At 38.8% G+C, this 17,206-nt stretch overlaps 3 protein-coding genes across 4 annotated transcripts; 1 reads left to right on the top strand and 2 right to left on the bottom strand.

The window, feature by feature from the left end:
* Positions 1–1,116: 1,116 nt before the first annotated feature.
* Positions 1,117–3,522, bottom strand: LOC144640531 (E3 ubiquitin-protein ligase TRIM45-like). The gene has a single exon (XM_078499640.1). The coding sequence runs from the start codon at positions 3,482–3,484 to the stop codon at positions 1,271–1,273; it is 2,214 nt and encodes a 737-aa protein (XP_078355766.1). The 5' UTR covers positions 3,485–3,522; the 3' UTR covers positions 1,117–1,270.
* Positions 3,523–4,934: 1,412 nt separating this feature from the next.
* On the bottom strand, positions 4,935–7,996 carry LOC144640528 (waprin-Phi2-like). Its single transcript, XM_078499634.1, has 6 exons — positions 7,907–7,996; positions 7,729–7,794; positions 7,421–7,457; positions 6,670–6,795; positions 5,757–5,891; positions 4,935–5,117 (listed from the first exon to the last, which is right to left on the bottom strand). Exons 2-5 carry the CDS (start codon positions 7,783–7,785, stop codon positions 5,758–5,760), a joined length of 354 nt encoding a protein of 117 aa, XP_078355760.1. The 5' UTR covers positions 7,786–7,794; positions 7,907–7,996; the 3' UTR covers positions 4,935–5,117; position 5,757.
* Positions 7,997–9,358: 1,362 nt separating this feature from the next.
* On the top strand, positions 9,359–15,264 carry LOC144640530 (WAP four-disulfide core domain protein 18-like). 2 transcript variants are annotated; one of them, XM_078499637.1, is made up of 5 exons: positions 9,359–9,448; positions 9,575–9,640; positions 9,952–9,988; positions 14,651–14,773; positions 14,941–15,263. In XM_078499637.1, the coding sequence occupies exons 2-5, from the start codon at positions 9,584–9,586 to the stop codon at positions 14,946–14,948; spliced, it is 225 nt and encodes a 74-aa protein (XP_078355763.1). In that variant the 5' UTR covers positions 9,359–9,448; positions 9,575–9,583; the 3' UTR covers positions 14,949–15,263. The 2 variants fall into 2 exon arrangements, with proteins under 2 accessions (XP_078355763.1, XP_078355764.1); XM_078499638.1 differs by having other exon boundaries at positions 9,402–9,448; positions 9,564–9,640; positions 14,941–15,264.
* Positions 15,265–17,206: the final 1,942 nt, after the last annotated feature.

Genomic DNA, 17,206 nt, shown 5'->3' with positions numbered 1-17,206 from the left:
ATTTGCTAAAAGATCAAAGCAACTTCTTTAGTGTTCATTTTGTTTATTCTTATAGAGCAGTTTTCAATTGAGTGTCGCAAAACCAAAGCCAAGGTAATTACTCTGGCCAATCACAAAGGACACAGACAATCCAGTGAACCGCGGGAAAACATGCGTGAGCAAGACAGGATTGGTTTTGGTTTTAGTGCTGATTGGTTGAGAATGTGGCGGGAGATTTTTAAACCAATCACTGCGGGTAGTTATGCAAAACCAAAGTAAGCGCAAATTTATTGCTTTCGACTCAAGTGAAAACCGCTCTAACCCTTTGTCTTGATCAGGTATTAATATTACAAGGAGAAATTTGATGTTGGTCACTCTTGGGACTGAAGGGTTAGCGGTCAGCACACACAAGGGGAATAGTCGCACACGCTGTACACACGAAAGGGACCAAGCATGCCAATAAGCATGCAACAAGTCCCCTGTAGTGTTACATAAAGGGGCTACTCACAGGGACCTACTGCTTCAGTTCTTGATTGGTTGATTTTTCATTTTGGTTGCAGGGACTAGTTGCATGAACAGTTCACACAAAGGGACGGGCAAAATTTCATGTGACTAGTTGCAGGGAATAAAATTTGGTCACTGCAACTAGATTTTTTCATGAAAATGGGTAGTTCACAGGAAGGGCCTTGGTCAAAATATCCTATCCAATTAAAAATCATAAATTTTTGAAAAGCAAATTATTTCCGTATGAAATCAAGCCTCCGTCCCTCCCCTCACTGCTCCCTGTACACAGTTTATCAGCACTGCCTAAAAAGAAGCCCACCTGTCTGTGAAAGGGTCACCTAGCAAATATAAGCCCACAGCCCTTTTTTTTGGAATTTTACAGTGTACCAGAACCCCAGGGGGTTACTCAGGATTTCAAGTGATGGGGATGATTGAATGGAGGCAAATCACAAGACCTAACTAACCCTAGGGCTTCCAACATAACCCAAAAAATCCCTGGATCAAAAATATTTTAAAATTCAACAGCAAAACATGTTTGTTTGTACTTTATCTGCAGAACTGCACAGCCAAGGCAATACCACAAATCTTCAGTTTGTTTTTAATTCCCAAAAACCTTCCTACTTACATAAAAAAATTGCCACATTTCCTATCCAAAAAACCCTCAGAATTGAAGATTTCAAACCCAAAAAAATCCTTCAATCATCCCCGTCACTAGTAATCCTGAGTACCCCCCTGGGGCCAGAACACCCATCAAGAAGTTTAAGCTACACTGGTTTAAAAATGACATCTACTTCAATATGTGTACTTTCTTAGCTGCGGCACTGATCACAAGAACTCGTCCATCTGGTGTTGTTGCTATTGCATCTGGACCTGGCATATGAGCAGAGGATTTGCCTGTGAAGCAACCGTCTAACGAAAATTGCTGAACTCTGCCATTGTAATAATCACAAACAAGAAGATTATTGGATCTGTCCAGATGCATATCACTTGCCAGGTCAAACTGTCCATCTTGATTCCCTTGTTCCCCAAACTTGTATAAGAAAGTTCCTGAGTTACTAAAAACTTTGATGCTGTTACTGTTTCCATCAGAAACGAGAAAAATGTTTTTGTATGAAATGCAACTCGTTGGATCAGTGAGTTTCTCAGTGCCACTGTCTCCAAATATGGAAATAGTCTCACCCTCATGTGACATCACATGTATTCTTTTTTTACCACTCTCTGTTACAACAATGTGGTCCTCTACATCCAAACAAACATCAATTGGGCCAGCAACTTTAAAGCTTTTTAATAAAGTTCCTGCCTGGACATCTACCTGTTGGATTCTAGAATCTGCAATCAAAATCTCCTTATCATTTAAATAAGCAACACCACATGGGTTGTTAAGTTGCACTTGTTTTTTTCGGCGTGGGCCACCAATTTTTGTCAAACAGTTGCCTTCGTTATCAAAAATGTAGACACAGTGTCCATCTCGATCTGCTATAGCAATCTCTCCTTTTGTATTTACGCTGATTCCATATGGCCCTTTAAGCTTGTCTTCTGGAAATAGCTTTAAGTCCAACTCACCGACTGAAACAAGTTCGCGTTCTTTCACCTTCACAATGACAGGGCAGTCAGGAAGGTTCTTGCCGTTGATCCTCACTTCAATGCTGTAGGCACCAGGTACTCTGGGCGTGAACTTCACCTTGAATCTGCCGTTTTCCATTTCACTAACAATCACATTGGTGTCATATTTAGAAGGCTTTATCAGAACTTTAATTTGTTGTTTAACATCAGGACAGTTTGTTTCTTCTCCTTCAGGTGTTTTGGCGCATAATATCAATTCTGCTTCTACACCAGCCTTAAAAGTTTGATCCAGTCCTTCCAGAGTGGAGTAATTTGCATCTGCTCCCTCAGTGGCAATGTCACCCAGTCTCAAGCCCTCCACCGCACAAGCCGCAGTAAACTTAATGAATGAGGTCACATGGTGTTTTGGAACTTCAACTTTATGAAGCTCTTCAAATCTCTGTTTCAAAGTCTCTTTGTTTAGCATGATATCCGAGCTTGAGCTTCTCTGTGTTAGATTTTCTGCAAACTCGACTGCTTGGTTCATTTGTTTGATCAGGGACATCACTTTTTCAATTGCCGAGTTGATTCTCTCGAGTCTCGTCACGCGTGTCGTCTCGAGGGAGGATATCGTTTCTCGCTCGCGCGCTCGAATCGTTGTGATCATTTGTTCGGCTGTTTGCGAGACCCCACGTTTAGCTGTTGCGATATTGCTTTCCAGATTTGAAATTGTTTCTTCAAATTGCCGAATCACATCCTTCAACGCTCTCTCATTATCTCTTATCCTTGTCACGTCTGCCATGATGTTGCCTTTCTCATTATCAGCAGCTTCGTCGAGCAAGATGACTTCATGTTTTTGGTGATTCGTGGCGATACAAATATGACAGATACAAGATTGACAACGAAGACAGAAAAATCTTGTGACTTCTTGCTCGTGGAACTGTTCCGTGCAAAAGGGCTGTCGTTTCAACACGGCTTCGTAATCATCAGCTTGAAATTCTTTCAAAACAGACTTGACTTTGTGCCCTCTGAATACCTTCCACACTTCATGCGCATGTAAACAGACCGGACAGATAAATTCTGCACAATCGAAGCAATAACAGACATCAGAGGTCTTATTTTTACAGTTACCACAAGTAATGCACTCTCCATTGCCACTCCGCAAGTGATGAACAGCAAGAAGACTCAATAGATTTTTGTGAAAGACGCTGGTCGGCAAACCGTCGAAGCCACGATTTCCTTCGGGTAAATCGATTTCTGCTTGGCACACAGGGCAACACAATTTTTCTTGTCTGTGGCTCGCTCTTGCGTGTTTCGTCAGACACTCACAGCAAAATGTGTGAAGACATGAAATAGTTTTGGGCTCGTTGTAGGTATCACGGCAGATCGGACAAGTAGCTTGTTGTAAAAGAGACTCCATTTTGTTTGGCGCACACCTTTTTTGCGGGATACACTTCATGTAAGGTTACCATATAGTCTCCTTGGTAGAACATGGGACAACGGTGTGCGGGCGGGGTCAAACACCTTCAGCGGAAAACTCTTTCACAGAAGGGACACTGCGTCTCATTTCTTAATTTTCACGGTATGTCGGCTCGAGATATTTCAAAAGGACCTCTTAAAAAAATACATAAATAGCAGTTTATCTACTCTTTTGTATATTCCAACTCATGAAACCTGCAAGCAGGCTCACCTTTGAGTCACACACACCTCAACACACCGTGACGAGCGGCTTGGCTGCTTGCATGAGTCGGCCGAGGCGAGCCGGTTGGGCGCCAGCGAGAAAGTGACTTTGCCGTTGACGGCCCCGGCGGCTCGCTTCGCTTGACAACTCATCCAAGCCGCATCCAAGCAACATCGCCGCTCGTGATGTGACTCAAAGGTTCTCAGGCAAGTGAAATCCCTGACGAAGAAAATTTGTAGAGCTGATCAAAATGTATGGGAGTATTATATAACCAGATGACCAGTTTTGTAATGATTTTTTCTCTTTTTAATTGCCTTTTACTCGTCTGCGAATAAAAAAGAAATCAGCGACAGGATCGACATTTTGTATGGGATCGGTCACGCCTGATGCGCGTTTGTTCAGAACCATATTTTTGCGGAGAGCCATGGTAACGTAACGTTGCAGCTTAAGAAGTCTATTCAGATGTCTTTGTAAAACTAAAGCTTAAATAATAGCCTTGTCCCTGGTAAGCGCCCTTCTTTGAGCTCACAAGTGGGAGGCGAGGTGGCCTAATGGTTTCTAGTGCGTTGAATTCCGGATCGACTGATCTGGGTTCGAGTCCTGGCCGGGCCACTGCGTTGTGCTCTCTACTATGGTGTATCAATAATTTCAGGCGAATTTACTGTTGGCGTTGGACTAGCATCCCATCCAGGGGGGAGTAGAAATACTTCTAGACGCTTCATGCAACGGAAACCGGGATAAGTAATGCTCAGTAGCTTTCATTTCAATGATGACACACTACCAAGGTCGGTCAGGTTTTTAGATATACGGTATACAGGGGCATTTTAAACTGGGTATACTGTATTTTAAATTGGGCCTTTTATGGGTATAAAGTATACTGTGTTATTCCAAATTTTGGTATTTTGCATTATTTTGAGGGGGAATTTTGGGTATACTGGGTACATGCTTTTCAGGTATACTGGTATACCACTTGGTACACTGGTACACCCCCCTGGCCAACCCTGCACTATATCACTGACAAGAGGCTTGATTCCAGAAGTAAAATGTCACGGCGCACTGCTTGATTTAACTACTAGCAGTACTAATAGTGATGAAACAAAGTGAAGCTTCACTGGTTAAACTACGCAGGAAGGTTAAGTTTTATCAGAGAGTTAGAAACATTGCATCTTGGTCATAAAGGTAATTCAAGTAACTCTTGATTTCGCAAAATAAGGGAAACAACGCAAAGTGAGTTATCAAGGTCTTTTATTTATTCCCTTACACATTGTATCTTATGTTAACTAAACTTACACCAGATTTGGTGTTTCTTTTAACTAGTTTAATTAAAACTTTACGTTAGTCTATAAGTAGCGACAACAATAATAAACGGGCTGTGTTCTTTTCCGGGGATAACCATCGGGGCATCATAGCACTACAAATAAATAAAAGAGAGGTATTAGCAACGAAGGCGGGTGTACGCATAAAAAAAAAATAAAAAAAAAAATAAATATATGTTTATAGTGGTCATGCACTTAGCTTCATATCTCAAAGAGATAGCTAGTTTACAGGCATGCCACTGAAACAGAGGAAACAAATATTTTTTAATGAACATAACAAGGTTAAAAATCCCAACTGCAGGAGGCAGATCAGTTGGCTATATACAAAGCGTGGTCGAGGATTTGAACTCGGGACAATCCAGAAAAATCCAGCTAGTGGCAAGTGCAGGTCTTGAACCGGGGACCTCCAGATTACAACACCAGCGCCCTTAACCACTCGGCTACGCATGTTTCCTTTATCCCTCAAAATAATCACCCATGCCTCCCTTGGCTGTTTCTTACAAGCAATTCCTCTTATTAAAAGTTTCTTTTTTTTAAAAAAAATTCTTTGGTCCTCTTAGTCTTCAAATATATACGCACACACGTTTTGAATGTTTTAGTTAAAGTGGGTTGGACGAATAACCAGAAGGGGGGGGGGAGGTAATGTCTGAAACTGAGGTTTAACTAGCCCTTTGTAGACCGAATATCAACTTAACATGCTTGTGTTTAAAGGTTTACATAAATTAATTCATTACCTCACAATGGAAAACAACTGTGTCCACATCCGTTATAGCAGCACAACTCGCCTTCCCTGCAATCGTCATCACTAGAACAAGCTTCAACACAAATGCCGACCCCTGGCTTAGGACATCCTGGCTTTGGCGGCTTAACTATACGTGACAAATGCTAAAATAAGTCCTTTATTATTTGCTTCTTTAAATTCATTTATTATTTTAGGATATCCTGCAAAAAACAGATCTGCTTATTAAACAACGGTTTCAAAAATAATATGTTGTTTTCAATGGTTATTTTCTCACTGTTCCATGGTAGAAATTCAGTACACGGAAACGATTTAGTGGCATTTTTAAACTCTTGAAAGTGTTGTAGAAATGCTCGATAAATGGAGGGTAGACCTTTGCTGATATAATTAGCATTTTAATTGCATCTATTGCTGATATAATGAATTGCAAGCCCACGAAAAAACGGATTAAACGAATTTAATTTTGGACAATTTATTTCGAACAAACGAGTGAAAGTGCTGAAAGAGGGTCTGAATGGGGTTTAATGTTTAGTGTTATTTGCCCATAATTTTTAGTGTTTGCTGTTGCATTGGCCAATTTTTTAATGTTTACTGTTTCCAGAGAAAAAAACTGTTAAGTGTGAAAATGAAAATTTTAGCATTGTAAATTCTTATCTGCTCTTCAAAAATCGGATAGAAATCATTCATGAACTTAGAGAAAATTTTTGTATTTCTCCCCGAAAATCTTTGGTCGTCTTCGGAAATCTTCGGCAGTATATTTGGGAACATTCGATAGTCCTCGGAAATCTTCCGAAATAATCGGAAATCGTCGGAAAATGGACAGTGTCTGCAACTGAGGTTTTTAGCCATTTGTGGACCTGATATTGACCAAACATACTCAAATTAAAAGGTTTTTATAAACTAATTACCTGGTTTCATGCAAGTGTGCCCACATCCGTTAAAGCAACACTTGTCCTCGCCATTGCAATCACCATCTCCAGAACATCCCTCAACACAAGTGCCTATCCCTGGCTTAGGACACTGCCCTGGCTTTTCTGTTCGTGACAAACACTAAAATGAGTCATTTATTGCTGAAAAAGTATTCTGATTCGCTGTTTTTAGATATCTGACCTCACAGTTGATGAGTTGTGTAATAACTACGTATATTTTGTTATAATCCACGAAATATTTTCCTCGTGCGCGATTAGTCTAAAAAGCCCCGTTTACACAGGCGATTTTTGTCGCGCAACTCAATGCAATTTTTGTCGCGCCGAAATTACATGAAGTCGCCGCGATATCGTGGCAATAAAATCGCCATGAAATAGTCGCGAGTTTGCACGCGAAACTAATGGCGATTAAATCGCCGCGAGTGGCAGGAGTTTCAAACCTGTTTGAAAATTGATGCAACTTCGGCGCGACGAGAATTGCACTGAGTTGCGCGACAAAAATCGCCTGTGAAAACGGACCTTTGAGAGCTACTGAATCGATACTGAAAGCAGCCAAATTAATGAAATATCCGGAGGCTTCCTGGTCGCGCGTTCTGCCTTCGTCTCAAATAATTAAAATCTTCCAGTCGTGAATCTTCTTCACGTAATTCTCCATATCAAATCTATTCAAATTTTCCAAACTATCGAAAACTACAAGATCAACTTAACATGTATATTTTATTGCGATAGCTACCTCTTTTGTTCCTGATGGAAGACCCCATCACTTCATCCTTTAGAAGGAAACAAAATAAAACTATTTGGCCTTTTGAAAACAATAAGTTTTAGGCTTCTTCTAAAGCTTCCTCTAATGATCTTTTTCGCTAAAATAATCAATTTTATTATCTCAAGATTTTCCAGATTAACCGAAGACGCAAAACTAACGTGAACCATGTTTCTAACAAATTTTATGAAAATATCTCTGAAGGCACAAAAATAAAGTTTTTTTGAATGAAAAAGTGTTTCCCTGAGATCCAAAAATAAGTAGAGGAGAGGAATACTTACACTCAATAGAGTGCACACAATGGACAGCAACACAACTGCAAAAATGAAACGCTTCATGCCTCAACTCTAAAAGAAATCGAGAAAATAAATACAAATTTAAGAATAATGGACATAGGGAAATAAAATGAGTCTTAAAAGCTTGATAAGGAAATTTTGTTACAGAAGCTCTTCAACATACCTTACAGACGCCTTGGAAAACCGTAACTGCACTGTTCGTTTATCGAGGTGCGACTACAAGGTTGGAGGAAATCCGTGCTGAATTTACGTTGAGGAGAAATATCAGATTTCCCTAAACTAATACAGCTAAGTTCACTCGTCGTATAAAGCCAAACATTATGTCTAGCCAAAATATTGTTTATGTTAATTTATTAATCACGAAATCGCGTATGTTAGTTAAAAATCTCTAATTGGTGATTAACAAAGCTCAAAAATGCTCATCTTATTTTTCCAGTCCTTTTTTTCCATGTCTCAGCCTTAGCTTCAATAAGTTGTTCAGATTACACTTAGCCTATGTGCCATTAACGGTTGCAAATGCGTTGTTTGCAAAGTAATAGTAAAAAGGCGAGTTTATTTACAGAACCTGAAGAAACGAAACGAACTTTTGTCCATAGTTCCGGTCCCTTGATATGTTGACTAAACATCAGTGATAATTAAACTGTTGTAATTCATATTTCTTGATACAAATATCACCGATGAAAAATTTATATTTTCTACATATTTTGGTCTTCAACGAAATTTGTTTTGATCGTTTATACAGTACTCAATAAGCGTATTTTGTAATTTTTTAAGTTTAATGTTTTGCTTCAAAAATATAAATTCAAATTTTAAAATATGGTTATATAAAGGGAGCTCTCAGTCGATGTTATTCAAGGAAACTTGAGGTGATTGATGATTTTGACGGCATGGTTTTGCCCATGTTAGCTACGTCTGCAAAAAAATGGCAGTCCACTATATATTGTAAAAAGAAAAAATGAAATAGGATTTGTAGTGTCTAGGGCTCTTGTGGAAATCTTTCGTTTAGTGCTTTAGCTCGCGGATCAGGTTGCGTAAACAACATCACTTAGCAAACAACGCATTTGGAAAGCTTAATGTATTTACATAACATGAAAAACTTTTTGAAGCTAAAGCTAAGACAGTGAGTTTTGAAAGGACAGAAAAATAAGGTGAACATTGTTAAACACCAACTATGCAGAATTATCAATTATAGATTTTCAACTACTGTTACATACGTACGTGTGATATCGTGATTTCTAAATAAAATACTTTACGACAAGCCTTCGCTCAATTCACTTAACAGTGAACTCAGGTGTATTAGTTTAGGGAAAGCTGATATTTCTATTTCTCCTGAACGTGAAATTCAGCACGGATTGGCCGTTTTTTATATTAGAGACGAGTTACCCGTCTGGACGAGCTTCGGCAAAAATTTTGTTGCTTGTCTGGTTATGCGTCTCTAGTATAAAGACGGGCACAAGACGAGTTACCCGTCTCAGTAGACGAGCTACTTTTCGAAATGCGTCTTGAAAGACGAATAACGAAAGGAAGCTCGTCTAGACGGATAACTCGTCTTGTGCCCGTCTTTATACTAGAGACGCATAACCAGACGAGCAACAAAATTTTTGCCGAAGCTCGTCTAGACGGGTAACTCGTCTCAAGTATAAACCTTGTAGTCGCACCTCGAACAACGAAGAGTGCAGTTACGGTTTTCCAAGGCGTCTGTAAGGTATGTTGAAGAGCATCGGTAGCAAAATATATTAACAGGAAATGACTAAGTTAAGCTTTTGAGACTCAATTATTGTCCTATGTTCTTTATTCTTAAATTTACATTTATTTTCTAGATTTCTTGTAGAGTTGAGCCATGAAGCGTTTCATCTTTGCAGTTGTGTTGCTATCCATTGTGTGCACTCTTTTGAGTGTAAGTATACCTTTTCGTACTAATCAGTCGATCTCAGGAAGACGTACTTCTTAAAACGAAACCTTACTTTTTATTTTCATAAATTTGGGGATAAAACATAGATCATGTCGTTAATTTTGTGTCTTCAGTTAATTGGAAAAAAAAAACAGAGCTAGGGAATTTGATTATCTAGTGCCGTATGGGCAATTTTACTCTTCTAACAGTTATATTTTTTTATCTCGTCTGCTTTTTAAGAAACCCAAAGTTTATTTTACCGAAGGTTCGATCAACGCCAAATAATTTGATTTTTTCTTTATTTTTTCCTTTAAAAGAATGAAGTGACGGGCTCGTCCCTTAAAAACAAAAGATGTAAGTTATTAAGTATTTAGTTAATTTTGTATGTAGTTCACTAAAGTTTGGAAAATTTGAATAGCTGTGACATGGAAAATATAAGAAATTGGAGAAGTTTCACGAAAGAAATAAAAGCATATAGCTGCAGTCTTAACAATTGAAGGAAACCTCGAAATAACAGTCTTCTGTTTCTAGCAACAATTTCAGTTAAGATTGTAGAAAATTTTACGGCATTACGAACTAAAGAGTTCAGGGTGAAAGGTTTAAAATCGTCATCGATGACGTACAAGATCTTTCAGGGAGTTTTAAAAATACTCAGAACGTTATACTTTAAGCTACATTTCTGTGGGAACAAAAAATAATCCATAAAACTTCCATCCGCGTTATAATATTATAGCCAACACCATTGAAAATCGTGTAATAATAGAAGCTTAGTATGATTTGTGTATAGGATATTGTCCTGCACGCTTACAGAATTACTGAAAGGCAAAACTTAGAAAGTCTATGGCTACAATCGTGGACAACAGGAGTAGAGAAAAAAGCTAGTTTAAGGTGGCTCGACCCAGTTTTTTTCTAGCGATACCTATCAACTTTGAAACCCTCATACTTAAAGGGATTAATGTCAATGGCATATCTACTATATCACATGGATTACACATAGACTGAACTCCAATATGATATAAATTTTTGGGAGATCGGAATGAATATCACGTGACAATGACGTCACACAGGTTTTTGCTCCGAATCGAATTTTAGCCCATAATCGCATTTTCTCTCGAGATCCTCCACGCTACGTATACCTTGGGTTTTGCCTTCAGCTCTGCGGAGTTTCATCGAAATCTACAAGAGGAATTTTGAAATATCTTGGAATTTCTTTTTAGATGGTATAATTTATGCGTAGAATAAAGACAAGACTTCATATAGAGAAATTTGCTTCTTTTTTGATGTTTAATGAGAGGCTAAGCCCTCATTCCGTTTAAAAATGTCCCATATCCGATATCCAAACCATAAGAAGTAGGTAGACTTGCGCGATTTCGAAAAATATTAAATATATGAATCGTAGTGAAGCTCAAGGTTTAGCTCTTTTTACCAATTTTGCGCCTACTTTCGCAAAAAGCGATTTTTTCAAAACTCGTCGATGAATTTTCTCCAAAATTTTTCAGAGTGGCAATTGATCAGTACACTACACAATCCCTGAATTTCATGCTCATTGAAAACTTCTAAGGTTATCTAACATAAACGCAAAATTGAGTAAATATTGAAGCGATCTCAAAGTTTTGAATAATTTTGTGCTCTGGGATTTCCTATTGTTTCGAGTTGAGCACAACATCGAATTTCACACCCCTCTGTAACAGACCTGGTGACACCTGACTTTCCACCAGGTTTTCAACACAAAATCGACCAGGGAAGTCAAAAATCCACCAGGTTGATTATTTTTTCACCGCGGAGGTCGATGATTTATTAAATCTAACCATGTATGTATATACATGAAAACTCTGTGACCCAATATGCAATAAACTTAGCGGGGCAATTGTGCACAACTTTGCGCACCGATGTCGGCTGTAGATGACACCGTCGTTTTTTTCGCATTGTTTGTAAACAACTGAAGTAATGTACTCTTTGTATACTGCTCTTACAAGAAGAAAAGTTGCAAAAGAGAAACAGAATCGATTTTGCGATCCCCGTGCGTTCTTTGTATCGTACAGTGCATTACCGCCACTAGATCCGCAATGGGTTAAATTCCTGAAATCCTCTGAAATTCTCGCAAGTCTTGGGCCCATCAGAGTATCATAAACGGCACGCAATGCATGCAGAAGCGATGACATACAGAGGAACAAATTCCGCCGACCGCCTAATGATATAAGGCGATGGACTGACGTCATCGCCTTAAAATGATTAAACTTCCTTCGGATGCATGTTACTTTTCCAGTTCTTAGCAGGCCTGTAGGCAGGATTTAAAATGACGGTTCTACAGAGCGCCAAAGATCTGAAAGATGCTATCGTGTGATTGCCGAAGGTGTAAGCTACTGGGGGTCCAGTTGCATGCCTCCCCGCGAAATTTTGAAAGATTAGACAGCCCGAGATCACATTTCGTGCGTTTTGAAGGGAGTTTCACGTGCAACCAGGCAGCTTAAAGTAACGTAAAAAACACGATTATTTCAAAAACTTTTCAGTCAAATTCAAAGCTCCTTATTTTTGGAAGGGGAAAGCGCTTCACCAGGCAACTAACCTTGCGCTTGACGGATTACACCCGCGAAAACATACTGTTTCAAAGGACTCAAAGAAATTGGGAGAACTTTTCGTGGGATCATTTTCTCGACTCCCTAGTTTGAACGTCTTCCAAGCCCTGCTAATCTGAATACAAGCTTAATTGCTTTTCCAGAAGGTAACTGACATAAAGATTTATTATCAAAAGAGCCGTGCACTAAGAGACGGATCCAGAGGGTTGTCTAGCACGCGCGCGCCTAAATTTAAACTGTGTCGCCCGTTAAATACCGTTTGCAAAATGTTCAAAATGCCGGCCCTTATTCGTTGATCCATTTTTGGAAGACCAAAGCATGAAGAATCAAAATAAGGAAACCGTCTGCTTATATCTTTTACAGGTCGAATGAATTGTCACTTTTTTCGGATTAAGCGAGCAATGAAAAATACGTGGTATGACTGCTGTCCTCCAGCTAGGCATTATTAGTTTCATGCAGGTGAAAGCTACACAAAGCACTATTTACACTGTATCTACAATTTGAGCCAGCTTAATTAAAAATTACCGTAATACGCCACTTGAATGATCTTGAATGTACTTGAACAACTTGAGTACTTTTTAAGCACATTGTGCCGGCGAGCAGCAAAGTTAAACACGATATTTACATCAAACGCCGCTCAAACTGTTTAAGGCTGCTTAATCGACGGGAAAAAAAGCCAATTAATACTCACGTACCAAGAATTATATCGGTCAAGCTGATTATCCTCTGTGTAGTTATTAGATAGCCAGGTCTAAAATACTTCCATACATTCGCTTCGGGTCGCGCGCACTGTAGCCTGCGCGCGCGCACGCATTTCCGGTCGCAACAGATTTGTTTTGTCTCTTCAGTGACGTGCATGACATCAGAACAAGCGACGAAAACAATAGAAAAAAGTTAACAATTAATTTTTGCTATTTACATCAAGTTATAGACAATTATTAAATTATCGATCTTCTTGCCGCGCGTCGTTTTCTTCTGTTTAAGCCAGCAGAAAGTCTCTGGTTGATTTTTCCTGACCAGGTAAACAAAATTCTCCACCGGGGAGAAATAAAATTGACCAGGGATTTTTCAAATTATTACCAGGGACCAGGGAGGTCAAATTTCCACCAGGGAGGGCAAAATAACCCACCAGGTCGGGTTTCACCAGGTCTGTTACAGAGGGGTGTAATTTCTGAAATGACTACGCTTGGCCACCTTCCGAAAGCTTTCCGAAATCTTTCGGAATATGGTAATATTCTCGAGTTCAAGTAAACATGAATGAATGAAACTCAAAGCCCGTTATGTTTTGACGTCATTCCAGTCATTTACAAATGACTTGACAGCGTACTCAGAAACTTACCTCGTTTACACTTTCTTTCTTTTGATGTTTAAATCTCTTTAGCGTAGCATTCAGTACGGCGGCCTTTTTTGTTTAACATTTCTTGTTCTTGACATTTTTAACTTTCAACTCAGCCAAGACGTCGACCACACAAGAAAAGTTGTTGCGTGACAATTTCTTTTCCATTGTTTTCTTATCTTTAAAACGGACCATATTTCGGAAAGATTTCGGTAAGTTTTCGGAAGGTAGCCAAGCGAAGTCATTTTACGCGTGGTGCACAGGAATTTGATGTTATGCTCAACTCGAAACAATAGGAAATCCCAGAGCACAAAATTATTCAAAACTACGAGATCGCTTCAATATTTACTCAATTTTGCGTTTATGTTAGACAACCTTAGAAGTTTTCAATGAGCATGAAATTCAGGGATTGTGTAGTGTACCGATCAATTGCCACTCTGAAAAATTTTGGAGAAAATTCATCGACGAGTTTTGAAAAAATCGCTTTTTTTGCGAAAGTAGGCGTAAAATTGGTAAAAAGAGCTAAACCTTGAGCTTTAATACGATTAATATATTTCATATTTTTCGAAATCGCGCAAGTCTACCTACTTCTTATGGTTTGGATATCGGATATGGGGCATTTTTAAAAGGAATGAAGGCTAAAGCCTTTCATTAAACATCAAAAAAGAAGCAAATTTCTTTATGTGAATTCTTGTCTATATTTTACACATAAATTATACTATCTAAAAAGAAATTCCAAGACATTTCAAAATTCCTCTTGTAGATTTCGATGAAACTCCGCAGAGCTGAAGGCAAACACCCAAGGTATACGTAGCGTGGAGGATCTCCAGAGAAAATGCGGTTATGGGCTAAAATTCGGCGGAGCAAAAACCTGTGTGACGTCATTGTCACGTGATATTCATTCCGATCTCCCAAAAATTTATATCATATTGGAGTTCAGTCTATGTGTAATCCATGTGATATAGTAGATATGTCATTGACATTAATCCCTTTAAGTATGAGGGTTTCAAAGTTGATAGGTATCGCTAGAAAAAAACTGGGTCGAGCCACCTTAACGCTAATAGGTTCTAATAATAAAGGACTTATTTTATTTGTGACATTTAGTAAAGCCAGGGTGTCCTAAGCCAGGGATAGGCAACTGTGTTGAAGAATGTTCTGGTGATGGCGATTGCAAGCCAGGGGAGAGGTGCTGCTATAACGGATGTGGACACACTTGTTTTAAACTAGGTAATTAGTTTACGATTACCGTTAAACATGAGCAGACATTGTCCTCAACCCCCTTTCAACATTTTACTCGTTTGCTCGAATTTATTGACCAAATTCGCTTTATCTGTTTTTCGCCCAATCCATTTTTTGATAAAATGTTAAAATGCCTCTGTTTTATTTATTTGCAGTGACATGATGCACCGATTGGTATCCCCGTGCAAAAGAACACAGCCAGTTCATTTATTGACGCTACTAATAGACCAACGTAGAGTTTAAAGTTCACTGGTTACAGTCAAAATACTCAGCTAGTGCCGCCTAATATTCCGGAATAGTTTTGATTAACGGCCAACGTATTGCATTATTCGTTTCAAACATTCAAATTCAATTTGAACATTGCAATTTGATTGGTTAATTTTTGACAGGTTCACGTGTTCACGTGTTTACGGTTGGATGATTTACAATATTCAAATTGAATTTGAATGTTTGAAACGAATAATGCCGCGAATCCGTTCGCCGTTAATCAAAACTATTCCGGAATATTAGGCGGCACAGGCTGAGTATTTTGACTGTAAAAACAGGTGTCAGTTTACTTAACATACGATACAACGTATAAGCAATTAAATAAAAGACCTTGTTAACTTACTTTGTGTTGTTTTCCATTTCGCGTTTTTAACTTTTTTAATTATTTTTCAATATTTTTATTAAATTATTTAGTATTTACTTATTATTTATGAGGGCTCCACTGAAACCCGCTTTTGCGAGAAGGATACTCTCGTTGAATATTATTATCATCATCATCATCATCATCGTCATCGTCATTGGCAGAATTTTTTCATCCACTTAAAAAGCGCAGGGTTTTGGATTTTTAGAGATGCATTGAGCGGACTCGCGAATTTCGACAATAAAGCGGATCGCAGATTAGCTGAGAATTTTGGCCCGGATTCCGGTCGCTTTTAATGTGGGAGGAAGTTCGGATCGTGGATACTAAACGAAGTTCGAATCACTGTGGTCGGTCTTCGTCCGAATTGTCGCAAAACAAGCAATGAAACGTGGGGAGCAGCCCTCGGAAGCTTAATTCTACTGGTCCTCTAGTGTAGCAGTTGCTATTGTTAATTTCTGGGGCTAGGGGCATTGTTCGTGTTATTTGTTCTATTATTCTCTCGAAGGGTAGCGGGCCATTCATGTGAGACCCTGCGAGAGTTGCTAACCGAACCCCTGGGCAGCCAATAACCTAATTCGAGATGTTATCAATAATTATACCATGCCATAGAAAATACAGCCAATCAGAATACAGGAAAGCCGTTGTATATTCGACGGTATTCAACCCAACCTTCCCATCGTGCGCTGCGATCTTATTCTCGATGAAATTAAGTAAGCGTATTTTCTATGGCATGGTATAAAATAGTTACACAACACTTTCTCGTGGTATACTATGGAATATCCCACTTGTCACTTGTATTTTCTTCGTATACACACTCGCCTAAAGGCTCGTGTGTATACCGAGAAAATACAAGTGACTCGTGGGATATTCCATAGTATACCACTCGAAAGCGTTGCATAACTAGTATGTATTAGAAAGACCACATATTAGTATATCCCCACTATCACTTGTTTAACAAATCGTCCTGAAGATAGGATCACTAACGCCAGTACGCTGTATCAGTTGCCAGAGAAAAATCAGGTAGGATATCAGTTTGAGGATCAACAAGGAAAATTATCGCCCGCGCACTGCGTGGTTCAGTTTTTATGGTTTTTCGGGGAACCTCATTCTCATTTAGCACGGCCTTTACGTGGCATTTTTTTCTGTTAACCCAACAGTTAGTTATTCGAATCGTAGAAAATGCGAAAAGCGATGCGCAATTTTTATTTAAAAAGGTATTTATTGAGTGTCTTTGTTAGTCTAGATCGTTGTTGGTTTGAAAGAAATTTTCTTTCACATTTCCTTTACTTCAACATGGTTGTTTTTTAAAGTTCAGGGAAGCTTGTGGGGCCGTGTTTTCCCGATCGAATTGCCTTTGGAAGTGCTGGGTTTTTTCACAATTGCTATTAATTGATACACAGATGCAGAAAGTCAAGTTACGTTTGCACTAGTCGCTTCCTTTAAAGCCAGCTAGGTTGTTATTTTCTTCAGGAGGTCGCTACTGTTTGGAAATCAGAATAAACATTGACAAACTAAAAAAAAAAAAGAAGAAGAGAAAGAAAACATTCATCTATTTTTATTTTATAACCTATATGGTATGAAAATTTATGATCGAGTGGCTTCGTTAATTCTAAATTCTTGTAAAGGCAATGGCCGTTGCCACGGTCGGAAACTGAAATGAATTTGTAAACTTGGCAAGGTGAAAACCAAAAAAAAATCGATGTCTTTAAATGTATTTTTTGTTCTAAATAAGGACGAAAAACTTAAAATTGAAAGTAGTCTTAAGCTGGGTTAGACAACTGACACAGTGCTTC

Source organism: Oculina patagonica, unplaced genomic scaffold (genome assembly GCF_052425735.1).
Source record: "Oculina patagonica isolate OP01 unplaced genomic scaffold, crgOcupat unplaced33, whole genome shotgun sequence".
Taxonomy (NCBI): domain Eukaryota; kingdom Metazoa; phylum Cnidaria; class Anthozoa; order Scleractinia; family Oculinidae; genus Oculina; species Oculina patagonica.
Note: the sequence above shows the minus strand (reverse complement) of the source record. Positions and strands in the feature narration are given on the sequence as shown.

What these genes read in the sequence shown, in the direction of transcription:
- LOC144640531 (XM_078499640.1), bottom strand. Translation starts at nt 3,484, where the DNA reads ATGAAGTGTATCCCGCAAAAAAGGTGTGCGCCAAACAAAATGGAGTCT.
- LOC144640528 (XM_078499634.1), bottom strand. Translation starts at nt 7,785, where the DNA reads ATGAAGCGTTTCATTTTTGCAGTTGTGTTGCTGTCCATTGTGTGCACT. An exon ending in TTGTGTGCACTCTATTGAGT is followed by an intron (nt 7,458 to 7,728) that starts GTAAGTATTCCT and finishes TTCCTTCTAAAG; the next exon opens with GATGAAGTGATGGGGTCTTC. An exon ending in TTCCATCAGGAACAAAAGAG is followed by an intron (nt 6,796 to 7,420) that starts GTAGCTATCGCA and finishes TGTCACGAACAG; the next exon opens with AAAAGCCAGGGCAGTGTCCT.
- LOC144640530 (XM_078499638.1), top strand. Translation starts at nt 9,584, where the DNA reads ATGAAGCGTTTCATCTTTGCAGTTGTGTTGCTATCCATTGTGTGCACT. An exon ending in TTGTGTGCACTCTTTTGAGT is followed by an intron (nt 9,641 to 9,951) that starts GTAAGTATACCT and finishes TTCCTTTAAAAG; the next exon opens with AATGAAGTGACGGGCTCGTC. An exon ending in GTCCCTTAAAAACAAAAGAT is followed by an intron (nt 9,989 to 14,650) that starts GTAAGTTATTAA and finishes TGTGACATTTAG; the next exon opens with TAAAGCCAGGGTGTCCTAAG.